Genomic DNA, 21772 nt, shown 5'->3' with positions numbered 1-21772 from the left:
AAAGTTATGATTGACATAAAATTGCTGTTTTTTTTTTTGTTGTTGTTTTTTTTGTGGTTGGGTCATATCAGTGATGTACAAATATAGAACCAATGTAAATCTAAATGAAAGCAGCCTTTCTAAACATAAAATATTTATATTTATTTCCATAACCCCACTGACCTTATCAAAAAAAGAATTTATGAAATGACATAAGGCAATCTGATTGGCCCCAGGTTATTTTTGACAAATTATAACAACACAAATGCTGAAGACAGTTAACACAAATATTTAAACGCTTCTTTGTGAATGACAGATAAATAGACATTTCTCGGTATCTAAGTAGGATCTCAGCTCAAATCTCAGCTTTTCCCTGTATGAAGATATGGTATGAGACTGGTGCAGATTTAGTTTCCCTTCAGCCAGAAAACAGCATCTGGAAACCATTTGGAATATATCAGATCTTCATAGCCTCTGACAAATCAGTGAGAACTGACTATTTTTAACAGTGACAGACAGAAGTTCCAAATGCTAGAAATATGTTTGCAAAATGTGTGTGTACTACAGTGATGACAGTACCACTAATCAAAAATAGACTCAGATTCTTCCTTTTTCGGCCTTGACTTTGATTGCATGTGGTTTTGTATATATTAGGCATCATATTAACAGTTCTCAAGTTTAAACTGTCTTCACTTGTTATAATGGAATGTACTCGAAACACATAGTTGTACTGGCATTTTTATCTGTGTAAACATTTCTAGAGATATTGGTATGCTTAAGTCAAATTGTTTGGGTTTTCAGCATTTTGAAAGACTATAAAGCTCAAAGTGTATGTATTATGCCAAGAATCTGTGAACAGGAAATCAAGCAAAAAATATAATAGCACCCAGGTCCATCATAGTAACATGAGACAGTGGGTCCAATATAAAGCATGAGTTTTAAACCTGAATACCAAAAGTATTGTTACAGACATCAAACTCCATCCATGACTGCTGCAAATCATCACAGCTGAAGGGCAAACGTGAAAGACACACAGTGACAACAAAAACACAATTTGACCCTGTTATGCTATCTAACAACAATATAATCTGTTCTTTTACTTAAAGGGATAGTTAACCCAAAAATGAAATTTATTCACCTTCATGCCATCCCAGATGTGTATGACTTTCTTTCGTCTACCGAACACAAATGAATATTTTTAGAAGAATATTTCAGCTCTTTAGGTCAATACAATGCAAAGGAATGGGTACAAACATTTTGTAGCTCCAAAATCATATAAAGGCAGCATTAAAGTAATCTAAACAACTCCAGTGATAAAATCCAGATCTTCAGAAGTTATATGATTGGCGTAGGTGAGAAACACATCAATATTTAAGTCCTTTTTTTTTAAAATATTGATCTGTTTCTCAACCACACCTATCATATCGCTTCTGAAGATACAGATTTAACCACTGGAGTCTTATGGATTACTTTTCTGCTGTCTTTATGTGCTTGTTGGAGTTTCAAAATTTTGGCACCCATTCATTTGCCTTGTAAGATATTCTTCTAAAAATCTTACTTTGTGTTCTGCAGAAGAAAGAAAGTTATGCACATCTGGGATGGCATGAAGGTGAGTAAATGATGAGAGAATTTCCTTTTTGGATGTACTGTCCCTTTAAAAAAAACACACTGATCATTGATGTATGATTGACAAAACAACCCTGAAATGTATTTGTAAATCTATTTAAATAATCAGTAAGTGTATACATTTATTACTAGCTATTTGTTACTAATATTAAGTGCTTAATATTAATGAGTTGATTAGTTTGGATTAGTTAGCCTTGGATTTAGTTTGAAAATGTATCTGCAGAATTGAATTAGCAGAGGGTTTAAGCATGTTACTTGTTATATGTTACTTATAATAAGGGCTTTGAGAGCTTGAACCGTGTTTAATATGATGTGAGGTTGTTTTTTTGCCACGTGGCTTTAAAGTCTATGAGTAACTGCATGATGGACCATATTTATGGGGGGATTTTAGTGGAATGCATTAGTTTAAAAATATCAAGTATAAAAAAATAGCAGAAAACATCTTTACACAATAAATGGCATGGTTGCAGAAGTGCACTTGCTTTTTGTGAGCTTCTAATTATTTCCTACAATTTACAACTACAGTAGGATCCAAGTCAGGACACTGTCAGAGTCTGAATTTGTGCTTTAAAATTACTTTGCATTAAGCACCATTAAAGGTGGAGTAAGTCATTTTAATCCAATACACTTTTTGTCAAATTCCACAAATATCTCTTCATGGTCCACTAGCTGTCCGTTCTGTGTGTGCGCTGGGAAAAAAATCCTGTGTTTGTACACAGCCCTGGCTCTGTAAATGGGAAAATAAGCAAAGTGGATCGGACCGATCCACACAACACTATTGCGCATGCATGAATTTGGGGGGCGGAGCTTCTGAAGAAGCACTGAAGGGAGGGGTGTGTTTGTTTGGCTGTTGAGTACAAATATCAACAGTCTTTCTCAGGAATCGCTTACTCAACCTTTAAATGGGGACTGACAACAGCCCAGTAGAAATGTAGCACACAGTACCAGATCTACACTCCTTCCTGTGTCTTTTAGGATTAGAATAACATCAGTCCAATTTAGAAAAATATGGAAGCTCCTTCCTTTAACAATATCTTCTTAAAGTCTTTCCAAGTAGTGCTCTCACCCAGTGGAATGGCTTGAGTAAGTCCAAGAATCTCTGGGTGTGTTAATAGTAATGCACTCGGCCAATTGTGCCTGTTCCTGTTCCCACGATGTCAGGCTGTCCGTTTCTCCAGATCTCCCTGATGATCCTCTCCCTTTCCTCCAATCGCTGTGCTCGCTCCAGCTCCTCGGCCGAGGTGAACACATTCCTGCTCAGAGTCCCATCTGGTGTGTTGTGGTGGTTCCCCATGGGGATCTCTGTGGTACTATGCAAGACAGGGGACTCAATGTCTCCTGCATCTTCCTCCTCGTCCTCATCATCACTCTCCTCATCCTCGTCATCATCACTATAGTCTTTCAGTTGTTTTTTCTCTGGTGTGGAGGGCGCTGTAGTGGTACGAGGCTTACAGGAGATCCGGATGACCAGGAGGCAGAGAGTGAGCACCAGGCCAAAACACACGCCAATGACAAAGTAAAGGCCAAAACTCTCGGGATTGGCTGGATAGAGAGGAAACACATCTCATTTACTCATTAGAGCATCTCCACAGCAGACGTTTCAATATGTTACACAATATGTTAGGAATAATTCATCCAAAAGTGAAAATTCTTCATAATTTACTCACCCTCATGTCAAACCCTTAAGACTTTTTTTCTAATGCGGAACTCAAAATGAGATGTTTTAATGAAGATCCCTCTCTGTCTTTTCAATACAATGGCAGTGGATAGTGCCAAAATTCTTGACGTCCGTTGAGCGTATATGAGCACTTTAGAGAAGCTCGTTCACAGTGCCTCGTGTTCGCGCAAGAACTTGCGCCATTAAGCGCTAAAAAGCTTCTCACGTGTACCTTACGAATGTCAAGATTTTCACTGTTTATTGACTTAAAGATAACCCCAACCTCCAGTCTCTTTATGAGCAAGTGTACACTAAGGCAAGCGAGAAGAATTTTGTGTGATCCATCTTATATACTCCATTAATGTTATGAACTGTTACCTTCCAGTAGATGTTACAGAGTTCCACGATACAAACTAGATAGGTTCAAGATCTCATTTGTGCCTGCATCAGTCAGAATTCTTAATGATATTTTTTTAGCATCATTTATTTGTACTGGGTGATTACACTATGTGCATTGTATGTAATGTACTGTATTGTATTGTAATTTTATGTTGTTTGAATGATTGTAAAATTTAGTGGGTGTCCTGGAAGTGACAAACACTAATTCAAAACCAAATTTCCCCATGGGGACAATTAAGTACACTCACTGAGCACTTTATTTGGAACAATATGGTCCTAATAAAGTTCCCGACTTGGTCTTCTGCTTTTGTAGCGCATCCGCCTCAAGGTTCGATGTGTTGTGCATTCTAAGATGCTGTTCTGCTAACTACAGTTGTACAGAGTGTTTATCTGAGTTATCGTAGTCTTTCTGTCAGCTCAAACCAGTCTGGCCATTCTCCATTGATCTCTCTCATCAACAAGGCATTTGTTAAGGGGGCTATGAGTTAGCTTAGTGAGTATTGACGCTGACTACCACCCCTGGAGTCACGAGTTCAAACCCAGGGTGTGCTGAGTGATTCCAGCCAGGTCTCCTAAGCATCCAAATTGGCCTGGTTGCTAGGGGGGATAGATCACATGGGGTAACCTCCTCGTGTTCGCGATTAGTGGTTCTCGCTCTCAATGGGGCGCGTGGTAAGTTGTGCGTAGATCGCGGAGAGTAGCATGAGCCACCACATGCGGAGTCTCCGTGGTGTCATGCACAACGAGCCACGTGATAAGATGTGCGGATTGAGGTAAGTAACTGCGCCACCACAAGGACCTACTAAGTAGTGGGAATTGGGCATTCCAAATTGGGAGAAAAGGGGATAAAAAAAACAAAAAAACAAACAAGGCATTTCCATCCACAGAACTGCCACTCACTGGATGTTTTTTGTTTTTGGCACCATTCAGAGTAAACTCTAGAGACTGTTGTGTGTGAAAATCCCAGGAGATCAGCAGTTACAGAAATACTCAAACCAGACCGTCAGACACCATAAATCATACCACGGTCGAAATCACACAGATCACATTTTTTTCCCCATTCTGATGGTTGATGTGAACATATCTGCATGATGCATTTCACTGAATATAACGCATCGCATGGACTACTTTAATAATACTTTTAGGCACTATCACTGCCACTGTATTGAAAGAATGGAGAGTGATCTTCATTAAAACATCTCCTTTAGTGTTCAGCATAAGAAAGAAAATCAAATGAGTTTGGAACGACATGAGGGTGAGTAAATTTTGACTGAATTTTAATTTTCAGGTGAACTATTCCTTTAACCTAAACTGTGTATTACATATATTAAACATGGAAAATGCACTAACCTTTAATGTGAGCATAAGCAGCAATAGTGTTGCTTAAGAAATCCATCTCCTCCTTCCTTTTCACATTCATCCTGGCTTTGTCCTGTGTTTCCAAATCAAAACCTATTGGATAAAAAAATGAAAAATTACACTTTTCTACATATCACAATAAAAGGTAAAATGTGTTTTTTCCATGACAAAATACTTTCTCCAATCCCAGCTTAATGTATTTGTTTGAGCATCCTGAACAGCCCAATAGAGCAACACTGGCTCAATTAATGCCATGAGTTTCAAAGCTTTCAAACTTTGGTTTGTCAATAATAATAATTTTAGCCTTAGTGTGGTATCTAGTTTTGGTTTTGGATACTTTAAGATTTAAGTTTGAAAATATCCCCTTGACTTACATAGAATGTTCAACATTCAAAATATAACTTATGGCAATGATTGGTCATTGTAATATTTGGATCCTGAATTACAGTACAATTTGTTTTATTATTTCATGCATTTATTTATATACTGCATTGTGATTGATCCTATATGTTTTTTGCATTCCTGCATTTACTCTGCACAACTACTATATGCTGATTCTTGTGTGCAGTCAACAGAAAACAAGATGCATACTGTGAGTCAGAACAAACCTAAGCTTACCTAAAAATTGAACACAACTCTTTTGCTGCCTTGCAAGCACTGGTTTAATCTTTAAACCGCTCCATATGCTGAACAATATCCTTACGTTTTAAACATAAAGCAACACTGTGTCACGCCCTCAGTCTCATAGGTCCACAGCTCTGCCACCACTGTGAACACCTTAAGGCCCCTTTTGTAAGGTCAAAAGATCACTATTGCCAGGAGACAGTGAGGCCCATTTCCTATACAAATCTCTGCTTTATGGTGTCTAGCCAGTACTCAGACTCCTGCTTTTGTTTGTTGTCTGAATACAAGGGAGAAGATGATCCAAGACTCTACCCTTATGACGTCTATCCGAATGCATCTGCAGCCTCTTTCCTGTTTTATGTTTTTCCTCTGTGCCCATGCTCTGACTCTTTTCCCTTCTAACTGTGAACTCCCAGAAAAGACTCATATTTCCTACAGTATAGTCAACAAATACAGCCACACCCCCATGTACAGTATGTGGGCAAGATTTTAAGAAGGTTATATTTATAACCCCAAACAAACATATCCTCCCCATATAACGATAGTTCCACGCCTGGTTCCAATTTGATTCCATGTTGCGTAGCAGGCGCCACAGAAAACGCAGAGACATGGGGTCATGTGCTCCTGCCGAATCTTACCGCACTTCCTGTATCCCCACCCCTCCTCTTTACACTATCCACAACAGTCACACAGAACTTCCTGCTGAGTTGGACTTTTCTCATTCACTATTGTTCTTTGCCTGTGTGACATCACTCAGTATGCACACTTGTGATGTACTGTGCCACACATGCTGTTGAAGAAGGCATACTGAGAAATATGGAAGAGGGTTATAAAACAATTAAATGACTAAGTATAATAACTTTTACAATTTGGTCTTACAAAGAATAATCTCATTGCATTATAGGGATAGTTTACCCAAAAATGAAAATTCTGTCATCATTTACTCATAACATATCTATTCCAAAACCATATGACTTTCTTTCTTACAAAAGGAGATGTTAGGCAGTATGTTAGCCTCAGTCACCGTTCACTTTCATTGTATGTAAAAAAAAGATATCAAATGAAAGTCATATTGGTTTAGAACAACATGAGGGTGAGTGTGGCAAGGAGGATGGCGGGGCCGGGCCGTGATCAGACTAATCAAGCCGACGAAAGTGATAAAGGCCGCCAGAGGTGGCAGTTCGGGAAAGAGAGCTACAGGCAGCTGCCCTGTATGTGTTTATGTTTGTGTGTTTTTGTTTAATTAAATATTACGTTGATGCTTCGTCCAGTTCCCAGACACGCCGTCGCTTGTTCCTCGATCATTCCTCCACCCTCTGGCGGACAACAGCCGCTCCTCCCCGGGCAGATCGGAGCCAATCCTCCAACCCCTGGCAGACGGAATGGCCATTCCGCATTTCGGCGGCCGGTAGGGAACTACTCCGCCCTGGAAACGGCTCTACCACTCCAGGCGGTCGGCAGCGAGCCCCTCCTCCCCTCGTGGGCGGCGGCCGTTCTTCCGATCCCGCCGCATTTTGGCAGCCGGTAGGGAACTCCTTCGCCCCTGGCAGTGGCCCCACCGCTCCAGGCAGCTGGCAGTGAGCCCCTCCTCCCCTCGCGGATGGCGGACTTTCCTCCCCTCGCGGAGGGCGGCCGTTACTCCACATCCAGGCGGCCGGTAGCAACTCCTCCGTCCCCCGGCGGATGGCCACGGCTGCTCCTTTGGGGTGGATGGTAGTGGCAAGGACTCTACGACTGTGCATCCCTCCTCCTTCCCAGGCTTCGGCACCAATGTAGCAGGGTAAAAGGGAAAGGAGGAGGCGAGAACCGGACGAAGCATCAAAGTAATGTTTTTAATAAACTTAAACACAAAGACACACAAACAAACACATACAGGGCAGCTCCCTGTAGCTCTCTCTCTCCCGATCTGCCGCCACCGGCGGCCTGATTAGGGGCCGGGCATGCATCATCATGACCCTGCCCCACCCTCCTCCTTGCCACAGTTTTTTAACTATCCCTTTAACATCAGAGGTAATGTTTCAAACATGAAAGAAAGTTATGAACCTGCATAACATGTTTTACTAGAATTAAATGCCATAAAGGACTTCAAACAAATCTTGTTTGCAAACATAGTCATGGTCTTCTCAAAGACGATCCATGCATGATACAAAGGGAATTGTAGATGATAAATACTAAACTAACATAGCAATAAAACAACTAAAGATAAAAAGAAACATTCTCATGGCCGGATTCGGCTGATGAATAATGTAAATAAACCACCAAGATTAATCTCACTAGGATAAAAGATGATAAAACTTTAAAAAGATGCAGAAAACAGACAAAACAGAACCAGACTTAGAACCAAAAGGTAAATCATTAAAAAGATAAGTACAATGACACATTTCAACAGTGACATCAACTTAAAGGAATAGTTTAACAAGAAATGAAAATCATGTCACCATTTATTCACACCTGTGTTGTTCCAAACCTATAAAACTTTCTGTCTTCCGTAGAATATAAAAGGAGATTTTAGGCAGAATGTTCATGCTGCTCTTTACCATAAAACAAAAACATATAGTGACCAGAGGCTCTCAAGCTCCAAAAGGGCAAAAAAGCATAATAAAAGTACTGGAAAAGCAGTTCATATGACATGTTCACTATATTCAAAGTCTTCAGAAGCCACTTGAACAGACCAAAATGTAAGTTTTTATACACTGAAAATCCACGAATGCCCTCCACCGAAGCTCTCAAATCTCACTTGCGCTTGCACATATTCAAGATACGCAAGAACCAATTGTATTTGGAATCACTGATGTTCTTAATGCACAAATTTTAAATAGCTTTAAAACATCTCCTTTTGTGCTACACAGAAGACAGAAAATCATACGGTTTGGAACGACATCTGGATGAACAGAATTTTCATTTTGGGTGAGCTATTCCTTTAAGGATTCTTTTGAAATTACTAAATTTCAGTATTACAAAGTTATTTTCAAGACATTTTAAAATATATACCTCTCACAAACTTTATACCAACAGTTCTCAGTTACTGATATTGTCCACAAGATAACAGAAATAGCTGGGAATAAACAACTTGAGACTTACCATATAAATTAGTCTTCAGTTCCTATTCATGTTGCACTATTAGTTGGGTTGGATCAAGGCTCTCGCACTGTTTGGTTATCCCTCCGTGTCCTCTGAATATCTTGGTCCTCTGTCTACACAATGACATAAGCAAACACACACACAGACGGACACATACACATGTCAGACCACATTACATCGAAAATCACTGAGGCATTTGCAGTGCAAACAAATGACAGGCGCCAAACAGGAAGTCAGTTTGAGACCGAACAGCATTTAATTGTTGGTTCACATTTTTTTTAAAGTAACAAATCAAATCCTTAAAGATAGGAATCTCTTAAATGATGATTGAGCTGCTGTCAAACTTAATGCAAGTCCTCAGGAATTCACAGAATAAATCACAGAGTGAACTGCCTTTGCTTGTTTTCTTCATCGCAAATGTAATAAAAACTAATAAAAAAGTAATGAACTTTGTTACATTACGAAAGTACCAGCCAGAATGATTCAGCTTGTATGAGTCAAAGCTGAGCTGCTTGACATTTGGTCCAAATTTGAAATCTTTAATAGGCATGGTGTGAAAAATTTGCAGAACCAGGTGGTTTCTTTCAGAGTGGAGAGAGCTGGCAGCTTAAGTTGGTTTAGCAGAGCCTCTTTGCTTTCCAGTGCCGATTTGATTCTTGCTGACTCTTGGCAGCCCTTATGTGCTCTACATTTGTGTGTAGAAGCCATAGCCAGTGATCATGAACACATTTTGACCCACAAGCCTGGGAATGACCCATAAGAAAGAGGGTATGAAAACACCAGCATTGCTAGTCACCAGCATGTAAATTCCTGCTGGTCTAAGCTGGTATATTCAGCCTGGGTGTTTCAAGGCAGCTGAATGTAAATGCATTATTGGGTCTCTTGCCCTTTGAATTAATGTAGCAGTCAAGTGCAACAATAAACATCATAGCAATTTTGGCAAATAACAAACAGACATTCACACACATGCAAACACAAACAAAACAGCTGCCACATGTTCCCATATGTTGCATGCTAGTTTATCTAGAATAATTTGTTCACCTGATTAGCTCTATTTTTCCCTTCGCTGGAGGGCACTGATATACTCACAGCACACAAGCATGTCTAAGTGGAGGCAAATGGCAGCTGTAGACATGTTTAAAGCTTGTCTAAACAGCCATTAACCTGCCCTGTTTTTTTGTTTGTGTTTTGTTTTTTCCCCTGGGGAGGAAATGTTTAACAGGCCTCCTGCCCTGCATGCCCGTAACACTAACACCAGCATTTTTTACTTTCTCTGGCCTAATTTTCTTCTCTGCAGCAGATTTTGCATTCAAACCTGACAAAGCAAAGTTAAAAATTCCAACTTATGTTATTTTTCTGATGTTTGGGGACTTTGAGCACACCGATGAACATAAGGCTACTTATTGGTGTAAGCTATTAGTGTGCAGTTAGAAGCTATTACTACCTGATTATTTGATCTGATCCTTAACCTCTTGTGACCCCACGTGCATATGCGTGGACGTTGTATTTTGGCTTCACTGTATGCAACGCATAATTTAAATGAATTTAAACCAACTGATCTCAGTCATTTTACAAAACAACATGGTGCCGACCACAGCGGAGTTTGTCTTTGGGGGAAATGCCAACAAACCTACATCTGGTAAAAAAAACCTAATTAAGTTTTTACATTAAAACATATTTGAGTCAAGAGTCTCTAATTTCATCCAATAAGCCATTTTTAAAATTAGAGAGCTTTATCGTGAAACGCCATGCTACTAAACACATTGTGTACTTTAGCTCATTTTTAGACATGTTTCCTTAGAAATCCTGTATTTACTGTGCATTATCACACTGAGAATCAATGGGTTCATCCAAATGCTAAAACAAATTTGGCTTTTGGAGGCTTTATATGAAGTTAGGATGAAAATAAGGTGTATTTTGAACTGTTCTGAGACCAGTACAGACAGACAGCACACTGGAGGTTAAGTCATTCACTAAACAGGGAGCAAGGTAGCATCCTATAGCTCTCTATGTAGCTAAGTGCATTCACTCCTAAAATCCAACTAAAAGTTCAGTTTCAGGCTGCAGATGATGTCTGGACCACCCAACTTGTTTGGTAGACATGGGACAATGGTAATCAGTACATAGATTCAGAATTTATAATGTATAATTTTATTTTAACATGGTTGGCATTGATTGGATGATGCTGGCCATTACTTTGAATCAGAATTAATTATACAAACCTCTAATGTAATGTCTGTAACATCTCAAAAACCTGAATAACCAACACTCCTGTAATTAACAATTTGATTGAAAAAATCTGACTTTCTATAGCTTATTCTTATACAACTTAGTCCCGCTGTCCACATCTGTTGCCATCACTTTTTAGGAAAACTACATGCTCTAGAATATTATTATTATTATTATTTGCATGTTTAATAGGTGCTACTAGTTAAAAATCAAAAAGGGAAATGGAAAATGCACACAGCAGTCATGCTCAGGTCTCAGGAGGTTAAAAGGTAAAAATGATTGACACCAGGGTATTGAACTAAACAGACTTTATTTCTACCTCCTCACAGCCTAATTTTTATTCATGTAAAATTAATTATGGCATCTACCATGACTAAGATCTATTGGTTTTGGAAGGATGAAACTGGCTGTGCAGTGTAGAAAAGCATGAAAATCATACATACAGTATATCATTTTAGAGTGGTCTAAACACTTATTAGCCACTAACTTAATATAATGCTAAAATATGAAATGCTAGAGAGCTAAATATAACTGCTGAGGAATTCTAGAGAAAACATTAATACATTAATATGATTTATCAAAGATTTTAACGGTATACAGTAGTTAATCGTTTATTTTATAAAGGAAGTGCACAATCAGTATACAAATCAAATCCAAGAACATAAGTAGTATCATATAGCCTAGGAAAAGGTCAGAAACTCATTTTAAACTAAAGGTTGTTTGTTTAAAGCAGGGGAGAGGCAGGGGAAGTCCAGGCACTGTCATATCTAGTGATAATTCTCCACTCTTCCACAATAACATTTCCTTCCCCTGAAATTGTCTCTGTCCGACATGACAAATTGTGACCTGGTGCAATTACCGAAATAGCACCCACAGATTTGTTCCTCCAATCTTCAAAAATTGTTACTCTCTGTTTTCAAAGATGCACATTAAGTTGTCTCTGCAAATAAAGACTGTAAGTGGATGATTTGTGGGGTATAAAGTGACAGGCCAAAGACTTCTGCAAATATTCTTCTTTCTGCTAACTGTTGAACTGATTCTTCACCACCGAGTGATATACTGGACATAAACAACCTGACCAAATGACTCCCTTGTGTAAAGCATTGAAAAGTATCATCACAAAGCATGAACAGAATTTACTCCATAACTTTAAAGACTATAATTGAAACTACCAATATCAAAAGAAAAACAGCAGCCAGTGCAGCACTCTCATTCTTATGACACACCGCCAGCCAAAACAAGCAAATTGATATTTTTGATACTTAGAAATGTTTTTCAGCCACTGGAATTTCCTGGTGTAGCAGTTGAACCACTTGTGGTCTTCATGGCAAAGGATGTGATGACTGATGCAAGGCTTTGAATCTAAATTGAATTGGGTTTCTTGGTTTCACTTTAACCTGTAATAAAAACTGTGGAGCCCCTAGGAGCTGCTCTCAATGTACAGTATAGAATTTTCCTTAAAGGAATATTCCGGGTTCAAAACAAGTTAAGCTCAATCAACAGCATTTGTGACATAATATTGATTACCACAAAAAATATTTTCACTTGTCAAAAATCGAGGTTACAGTGAGGTTTTTTACAATGGAAGTGAATGGGCCAATCCATTAATATTAAAATACTCTTTTCAAAAGTATATTCACAAGACATGAACAATATGCATGTTAACATGATTTTAGTGTCATTAATCACTTACTAACCTTTTCTGTGTAATGAACATTTTGTTGATGATATTGACAAACCATAAAACGATTATTGAACTTTACAGCTCAAATAATACATGAGTTTTAACAGAAGAATTCATTTCTGTCTTTAAACCCTCCAACAATTGGCCCCATTCACTTCCATTGTAAGTGCCTCACTGTAACCATTTTTTTTTTTTTTTAAAGAAAAGGACAGATGAGTTTATTTAATTATTTTTTGTGGTAATGAACATTATGCTACAAATGCTGACAACTGAGCTTAACTATTGAACCCAGAATATTCCTTTAAGACTATTTTACACTGTAAACCTTAGTAAAAATAACTTTATGACTTAGTTGTTTTCAGAGTAGTGAGTTCTTCAATATAAGTTGTCTTGTCATGCTGTCTGTGCTCCTAAAATCTTTCTATCATAACCATAGGTCTTTTATGAAGACGACATGAAAGATTTATTTCCGGTGTTTATGCATTTCCTATTGAAACAGGAATTTGGGGCTTTTTAAAAATGTTGCCATTGGCCTTTGGTTTATGACACAGTCGTTAACATGATAGATAATTTATTATTGCTAGTCAGAGGTAGGTGGTATTAGGTGGAGGGAAATTCTCATTCTAGAGAGCATTTGATTGAGTGAGTAAAGTATGTCATCAATTGGTCAGTTAGAGAAAGACTTTAAATTTAAAATGTGTATATCTGTTAAAAGTTAATTTTGTCAACTTTTAGGACTACAATACCATGTAGATCACCTCGAAGCTAACAGGCATGGAGCAAAAGCCTCAAAACTCAAATTTTGATTTCATCAGGTCTTTAAAAGTTCACTTGAAAAGCACAAAAAAAAAAAAACAAAAAAAAAAAAGATAGAAAATATTTTCTTCTTATACCACAACTATGTTGGAATGTCAGGTGAGGGGGGTCTGATGCATCCCTGAAAGCACATTCATTTTGAAATACTGTTTTTATCATAATGTTTGCAGTTATCCATAACACTACATCCCTAACATCCTTATAATCTTGAATTTCTCCTGACATTTTTCCATAAACAACTGTTCAAAGTCGATGAAAAACTGCTGACTGTGCAATATCTCAGTCAGCATGTAGTCTCTGAGGTCTAATTTCTCACATCAGCCATGTTCACCTGAACACCAACCAAGTCCAGAAGCCCTCCCTACAGACCATAGGTAGCAGCTCAGAGATCTATGTCTTTCTTCTCAGAACCCCAAAGGTGCTTAGAATGATGTCCAAACCAGTAAACTTGGACACATTTGCTGCTGTGTTGCCTGTAAAACCGCTCAGGAAGTATTATGGCAAAAACATTTGCTGCGTAATTTTGCTTAAGTTCCTTTACAGGTCTGGACCTAACCATAACATTTCCAAAAGAATGTAGTGTACCCAGTCTTGTTTCTCTTTACATGGAATCTAGCATTTAAATGGTGTAACGCATTTGCGCTGTCTTTCCTGCCAGTAGCTCGTGCAGAAGGGGATATTTAATTTGGAGCCAAGTCAGACATGTGGTTGCCATCAGATCCCTAACCCCTGCATAAAAGGTGGAGCTGGCCCTAAAGATGCATGCCAGCCCTAAAAAAGCAGAGCCTAAATGAGGACCACAGACAGCCAAGCTAAATTCTTCAATGCAGATTTCCTGAAATGCATGAAGCTCTGCCCGCACTGTTTTAATCTAGTAATATAAGATGAAAAATGACTCTGGCAATGTAAGTTTATAACTGGTGACTGAAATTCTGCATAAATAAAACACTTAACTTTTGCTATTATAACATGTAGGCAAGTGCTGCATGATACAAAGACCAAAGCTTCATCTTAAATGTAAGACTAGTATTATTTCTTCTATGGTTCTATCACCACTGTTTGGTCTACTGACATTTAAATGCCTGAGAACTGAAATGTAAGCAGGCATTTCTAACCGAAAGGGACCGTTCAGATCGAATGAGTTATTTCGCAAAATAAAGACACAGTGCAACAAAAAGAAAAGAATGTAGGTGTCTTGAGATGTGTTTTTAGAAGTTGACATTCTGTTTAACCTGACATGGCATCTAAAAAATGAGGCGCTCCTTCACAAGACACTGAGAAAACTGCGAGAAACGGTGCAACGGTTAAAGACGTCCGTCTATTGTATGTAAAAACAGTGCAGAAGGATGGAAAAACGTGTTCAGTGTGAACAGTCCCTAAGGCTGTGTCCCAATTCATATCCATCCTAAATATTATGCAAAATTGCAATAAGTATGTTACAAATCAGTGTGTGGAAAAAAGAATGCCACCATGATTCAAGGATGATAATCTTTTACTTTTTTTCTTTTGGTGGATTTATAACATGTGCGTCCGAGCATGCTTTTTGAGCAAATATTGCCACAATCCTTGAGGAACGAAAGAGGAGTCTGTGGTTGTCTTTAGACTTTTTCAGTTGAAGAGAAGTCGCACGGAATCCTTTAAGTCATTCAATTTACATTTTTCAACCAAAAAGTCAAGTAATAATACATTTTAAGTAGAGCTGTCAAAATTAAAGCGTGCGATTAATTTAAAAAGTTTAACACGTTAATTTTTCTTAATCGCGATTATCGCGTTTACCTTTAATACAGCATAAACCAGAATAAACAATGGTTAGAAGGGTGGAACCTTTATGATGTGTCCGCCAGGAGTCATTACATTGACGCACACACAACAGTGATTCAGTGTCAGTAATAAAGTGATGGGGAAAGAAGTTCTTAACGCTATTTGTTATACAAAACAAGCCTAGATGGAACTTGTGACAAAAATCAAGTATTTTTCAGCCTAAGTAAGGTGCAGTTTAATTACCACAGAAGCATGCCGAGTCTTAACTACCACCAAAACGCAGAAAGAGCCATTTTGGTCTGCAAGCGATTTTCATGTGGAGTTCAAGCAGCGCTTGACGCTGGCGTTGACCCTCTGACACGAATCATGAACACGGCTTCACGATTGCTGTAGCAAAATGGATAGCCACAGTCTGCTGGCTGATTAATATAATGGAGGATGAGAGTTAAAGAGATTTAATGCCCATTGCAATGAATATGCAACCTATGTGGGGACTAGTTCTTTCAGTTAGTCAAACTCCCACTTAAACTTGGGAAAACATTTAATGTTACTTGAAATGGTGCTATTTTAGTGCATTTCTATCTTTATACTGTGGATGGCTTTGTTTGGAAAAAGTTAATAAAGCATTATATTGTTACAAATTGTTTTGTTTTCTTTCCTAAGAAGGAAATAAATGCTTTTTGACAAGAAAAGAAGTATATTTAAAGTCAAATTTCAGCACTTTCAAAATCTGCTATTAATAAATTAATTGTGAACTACAAAACATTATGTGATTAATCGACTGAGCGCACTAATTTTAAGGTAGTGACTGACATAGTAGTATGTCCAAATCCTGCCATACAATCTAACTACACATTCTTCTCACCAGCAAAGTGCTTACTTTTAGCGTATACATAGTCTAAGTATGAAAATTGGAAAGCAGCCCAAGACTTCAATAAAGCTGCTGAGAGATATTAATTCAAACTTTTCCCATCTTAAAAAGTCCCATCTTAAGATCATATAATAGGCCTACTCCATTATGTTCTCATGATGGTTGTTTGTCAGTAGTACCATTCAATGAAATTAATATAACAGAGGTTGTAGTTGCATGCCAACGGTGGTATGAATATCAATGGAGGTTGTGTGACTGAAGGCTGTGCCCTTAGCCTGGGTGGTAATGTGATCCAGATGTGTGTCTGATTGAAACCAAAGAGCCCAAGTACATTTCTATGAAAATGTTGAGAAGAATGTGCTTCCCTGATGTACCCTGATCTTCTGCCCCCATCCACCTCTAGGGTCAGGTCAACAGGGCCACAAGTAATCTATGTGAACATGACCAGCACACTTCCCTAATGTCTACCTATTGCTAAAACCCTAAAATAAAAGTCATTAAGACTTGTTTTAATTTTACAACCCAAAGAGCTCTATTATTAATGTGAGCCTGAGTTGCTTGCATTTAATTAATCACATGTATGAGTATCTGAAGTCTTTTTCTTACTTGCATTCAGTATAAAGGCACAGAAAGTGTGTGGGTGATGGAGCAAATAACCCTCAGGTGATCCCAGCTCCAAAGCTCCACAAATAGAGCATTATCTCATCTGCAGGTCAATCTGAGCCTGCAGGCCTTCACAGATCCTCAGAAACATGCTGGATCCATTACGCATGCCCTCTGATTACTGTAGGACACAAAACATGTGTGCCATTTTTCCCATGGGTGGGTGGGCATTGTTAACCTCATCACATGCATAGAGATGCACTAAAGACAAAATCTACCAAAGTGGTTATGCTAATCAGGTTTGTCAGACCAAACAGATCAAAGGTTACTGTGATTGACTAAGAAATTTGAAGTAACCAACCACTGAGTTTGTGAGATTGAGTAAATGATGACAGCATTTTTATTTTTGGTGCAATCAATCCCTTCAGTGAGATGTTATATTTTGTACACACCCATGTTCAGCCACAAAATCCAGTGGATTTACTAAGTCCCTTAATAACTGTATTACTACTCCAGAGAGACTGTCTGTTCTCAGTTCTTTTGTAAATCAGGCCAGTTACGTTAACTAAGACAATGTCTACCAATCAAATTATATTTTGTCATATATTATCTGAGATTTGCTATATTGTTTATTTGGAGATTTATTCTCTCAATCAAACTCATAAAACGGACAGATGGGGGAGAGAAAGAATGTTTGGGAGGTGATAAAGGGATAGTTTCACCAAAAAATGAAAATTCTCTCATCATTTATTCACCCTCTTGCCATCCCAGATGTGTATTACTTTTTTCCTCTGCTGAACGCAACAAAGATTTTTAGAAGAATATCTCAGCTCTGTAGGTTCATACAAGTGAATGGTGGCCAGAACTTTGAAGATCCAAAAAGCACATAAATGCAGCTTAAAAGTAATCCATATAACTCCAGTGGTTAAATCCATATCTTCAGAAGCTATATAATAGGTGTGGGTGAGAAACATTTAAATATTTAAGTCTCTTTTTTTTTTTACTAGAAATTCACCTCCTTGCCCTCAGGTGGCAATATGCACAAAGAATACAAATTACCTAAACCAAAAGAAGAATGTGAAAGTGAACGTGGAGATTTATAGTAAAAAAAAGGGCTTAAATATTTATCTGATTTAACCACTGGAATCATATGGATTACTTTTATGCTGCCTTTATATGCTTTTTGGACCTTCAAAGTTCATGCCACCATTCACTTGCATTCTATGGACCTACAGAGCTGTGATATTCTTCTAAAAACCGTTTTTGTTCAGATGAAGAAAGAAAGTCGTACACATCTGGGATGGCATGGGGTGAGTAAATGATGAGAGAATTTTCACTTTTGGGTGAACTATCCCTTTAAAAAGCACTGACTGACTTATGCTGCATTCCATTTGTCTTGGAAGTCAGAGCTCAGGACTCGGATCGACATCATATCCGTTAAAAAAACTAGAAATCCGAGTTGGATGCGTTCCATTACACACAACATGACAAGTCGGAAAAAAGATGGACGCCTCCAGGAAAGTAACTGTTGCACTAGCTCTTTTGGAGTACAGAGAGCTACAAAATAAGTATGCCCTTCACCTAAGAGACCTCGAGGAAGATGACAGAAAGCGGAGAAGGTATTTTAATGTTTCCGCATATTTGATTGTATCAAAACATGTTAACCATGTTTTAATCGAACCAGCTGTGTAAACAAAGGGCAATGCCCTATGGAAGTCCAAATGTATATTTGCAATATAAATTTGCCTAACGGGGTTTATGTGTAAACGGTTTTACGGTTTGTAACGTTAGGCAGTGTTGTTGTAGCAACATTGACCATTGTTCTTGTAGCAGCAGCGACCATTGTTGTTGTTAGCAGCAGCGACCTAGCCAATTTTAGCTGAACCAGTTTATAAACAACACATTACGTGGTAATTCACGCATAACAGGATTGTAGCAACATGCCTATAGGCAACGGTAATACAGTATTGTGTATACGACTTACTAAATTGGACACAAAAATGACAAAAGTGCTAAAAAAAAAACTTTAAACCCACAGCACACTACAGTCGATGCTCTTCGCAGCCATCTTGCTTTCTGAAGTTTGTCCGACTTTCCGAATACGAATTCCGACATCAGGGGGCGTTCCATTTGTCAGTTCATAAGTCGGAGCTCCGACTTCCGAGACAAATTGAACACACGATTATTTTTTTTAAACATTTTAAACCCCCAGAGAAAAAGGAGTGCCGGGTGTAAATATGCTTCTGAATCAATCAAACTCAGATAGCGGAGCACAAGTTCCTTCTCTCTGTCCTCACATCTGTCAGAGAGCTGAAACTTTTCAGGCCAAAGAGAGTCTTCAGACATCAAGAGTCTTCACTGATTCAGCTTACAAAAGTCTGTCCTGCCATTGAACACTCCATGATTAAACAGGTCTCTGTGTTTTGAGTGTGAATGTGTGTTGTGTCCAGGGTTATCCCAGGTTTGATATTTCATTTAGTTTTCATTTCACTTTTATATTCAATGTGTCCTTTCAATTAATCTTCATTTTTGTTAATTTTCACTACATGATTTTTAATTTTAGTTTTTCAATGACTTTAAGTTTAAGTTGTTTTTCAGTATATTTAGCTTTTGTTTTAGTATTTTATGGCTGGTAAAGTTAATGCGTTAACTGAAATAATTCAAAGATGTTTAATGTCGTTAACATTCTCAGGGAAGTTTAGTGTTATTGCTATCTAGTGGCATTAATGAAAATGCTGTCATCATTTATTCACTGTCATGTTGTTTCACACCTGTATGACTTGCTTTCTTCTATGAAACACAGCAGATGATATTTGTCAGAATGACAGCCTCAGTCACCATTCACTTTCATTGTCTATAAAAAAATAAAAAAATAAAAATAAAAGATGCAATGAAAGTGAATGGTGACTTAGGCTAACATAGAACAAAATCTCCTTTTGTGTTCCATGGAAAAAAGTCATACGGGTTTGAAACAACCTGTGTTAATGTATGTAAATAATTTTTTATTTTATTATTTTTACTTTTTTTTTTTACTTAGTTTAACTATCCCTGTAATGAAGGCAAGTTATAAAGTTCATCATTTTACTGTATAATACACTGGGTAATTCATGGGCATTTTTATAATATTTTAGTTAGTTTTAAAATCATTTCAGTTTAGTTTCAGGTTTTATAATTATGTCATTATGTGTCCAATTATGTTTTAATTTTTATTGAAATTAACAAAGATTTTTTCATTAAGTTTTTATTTTAGTTCAAATTAATTATAATAATACTGGTTATATGTGGTGTATTCATGTCCTATCTACCCATCTCTGCCATACAGATATAGCAGGTTTACAAATGCACTTTAAGCAGTGATTGACCTTCTGACCTCCCCCTGAATCTACAGACTATGTTAACTGCCAGCACGCAAAAAGATGAGGTGGTTCGCGGATAAACAGAGTTTGGGGAAACAAGCAGATGCTCAGAGCAGGGTTGAATAGATTTGAACACAAGTCAGCTTTGCTAAATAAAAAGCAGCTGTATTCATGTGCTCATCTCTCTATGAGAATATAAATCAAATTAACATTGCATGCCAAAACAAACAAATACCCTAAAGATCAGCAGCTCAAAGGTGCTATTATATCCAGGTCGAGACTCCAGATCTTCATATCAAAAGTATAACTAAAAAAATATGTGACATGCAAGAATGGGGGCTTTTAACTACTGACTTGGCTCTTGCACAGGAAACCCTTTCATACTGACAAAACATGTAAGCCAAGCATTAAACTGCCTGATCACATTACTTTATTATTGACCTTCCCGCCTATAAACTCAAAATGAGCCAGGGTGTTTATTTTAATTGAGGTATAGTGTAAACCAACTTACCTGTACAGCTCTAGTCCTCTAGTCAAGTTATGCTCTAGGTAGATGCTACTTAGTTCAAACTCACACATGTAAGCAAACATCCACAGACACACACAAATTTGATGAGATGCAAACTGATCCTTGGTGCCTCATCTAAAATAATTTCCTTTCGCACAGATGGTCATCATAGATTGGATGATTCATAAATCATAACCTTAAAGGACAACAAAAGTCCTACAGAAGGGATGTGTGCCAGATCTCTATAATTGCAGCACCCAGCATCACATTTATATGGGACTAGGATACCAAGACCAATTGAGCGGTATGATACGCTCCAATCCCTGACACCCTTATGGAAACCATTCACAGAACATCCATACTGCATTAAAACAGAACAAATTCTCATCTCTCCTCATACAGTGCAACAGGTATACTGCAGCTGTGCCAAACTAATAAATATAAAAAACTAAGAAGTCAGCAACTCACCATAAAGAAGTGTCAAAGCTGTTTTCTAAATTTAGTTCAGATCTGGCTGCATCAATATTTTACACAGCCCAAATCGTGCAGAGTTTACAGCCTGGTAACAGCCAATGAATAAACTCAGCTTTTGGTCTTCACATTCCCATCCAGTGACTCTTTAGTCGTGTGTGCATATGTCTCAGTTTGATTTTGCATTACAAGAGTCTGAAGTGAAGAGCTGGCAACTTCCTCTTGAATCATCAGCGTAAAAGTTCTTTCCCTTTCAGCCGTTCGCAACAAGCAGGAAAAGCTGTCACACAACCCTCACACACAGAATGAGAAAGAGATAGAAAGGGAGAGAGGGGAAACTGAGGAACAGCCTTAAATGGGCAGGGTTTAGGAAAGGAAAGAGGAGGGAGAAGGGGTCTTTCCCCTGTTGTTAAGGAAACAGACATGAAAAGCCAACTCTAGACCAATTAACAAAGATTTTCCACACTGAATAAAACATGACAGCACTGAGGATTGAAAGAGCCTTTGGGAGAATCGCTGACTGAAAAGGGTGTGTTTGGTTTTAACAACTGGCAGTCCGTAACGAACAATGTTGAATGATCAAACCAATACAAAATTGCTTTAAATCTTATAATCTCAGTTTTTTTCTTTACTGATAATTATGCTTTTGTGCAAAGATGATCGCTCCCTGATATGTTAAAATAGTCTCCGACAATTAACAATGCCTTATAATCTTTCCGATCACCAACCCTTTGTCGATCTACAGATG

At 38.0% G+C, this 21772-nt stretch overlaps 1 protein-coding gene across 1 annotated transcript; it reads right to left on the bottom strand.

Annotated features, from left to right (window-relative positions):
* Nucleotides 1–116: 116 nt before the first annotated feature.
* Nucleotides 117–21347, bottom strand: LOC127454007 (protein eva-1 homolog B-like). The gene is made up of 4 exons (XM_051720911.1): nucleotides 21022–21347; nucleotides 8726–8838; nucleotides 5012–5113; nucleotides 117–3147 (listed from the first exon to the last, which is right to left on the bottom strand). Exons 3-4 carry the CDS (start codon nucleotides 5079–5081, stop codon nucleotides 2714–2716), a joined length of 504 nt encoding a protein of 167 aa, XP_051576871.1. The 5' UTR covers nucleotides 5082–5113; nucleotides 8726–8838; nucleotides 21022–21347; the 3' UTR covers nucleotides 117–2713.
* Between the last annotated feature and the right edge of the window lie 425 nt (nucleotides 21348–21772).

This window comes from Myxocyprinus asiaticus, chromosome 16 (assembly GCF_019703515.2).
Source record: "Myxocyprinus asiaticus isolate MX2 ecotype Aquarium Trade chromosome 16, UBuf_Myxa_2, whole genome shotgun sequence".
Taxonomy (NCBI): domain Eukaryota; kingdom Metazoa; phylum Chordata; class Actinopteri; order Cypriniformes; family Catostomidae; genus Myxocyprinus; species Myxocyprinus asiaticus.
The sequence above is the reverse complement of the archived record's forward strand: the minus strand, read 5'-3'. Positions and strand labels throughout refer to the sequence as shown.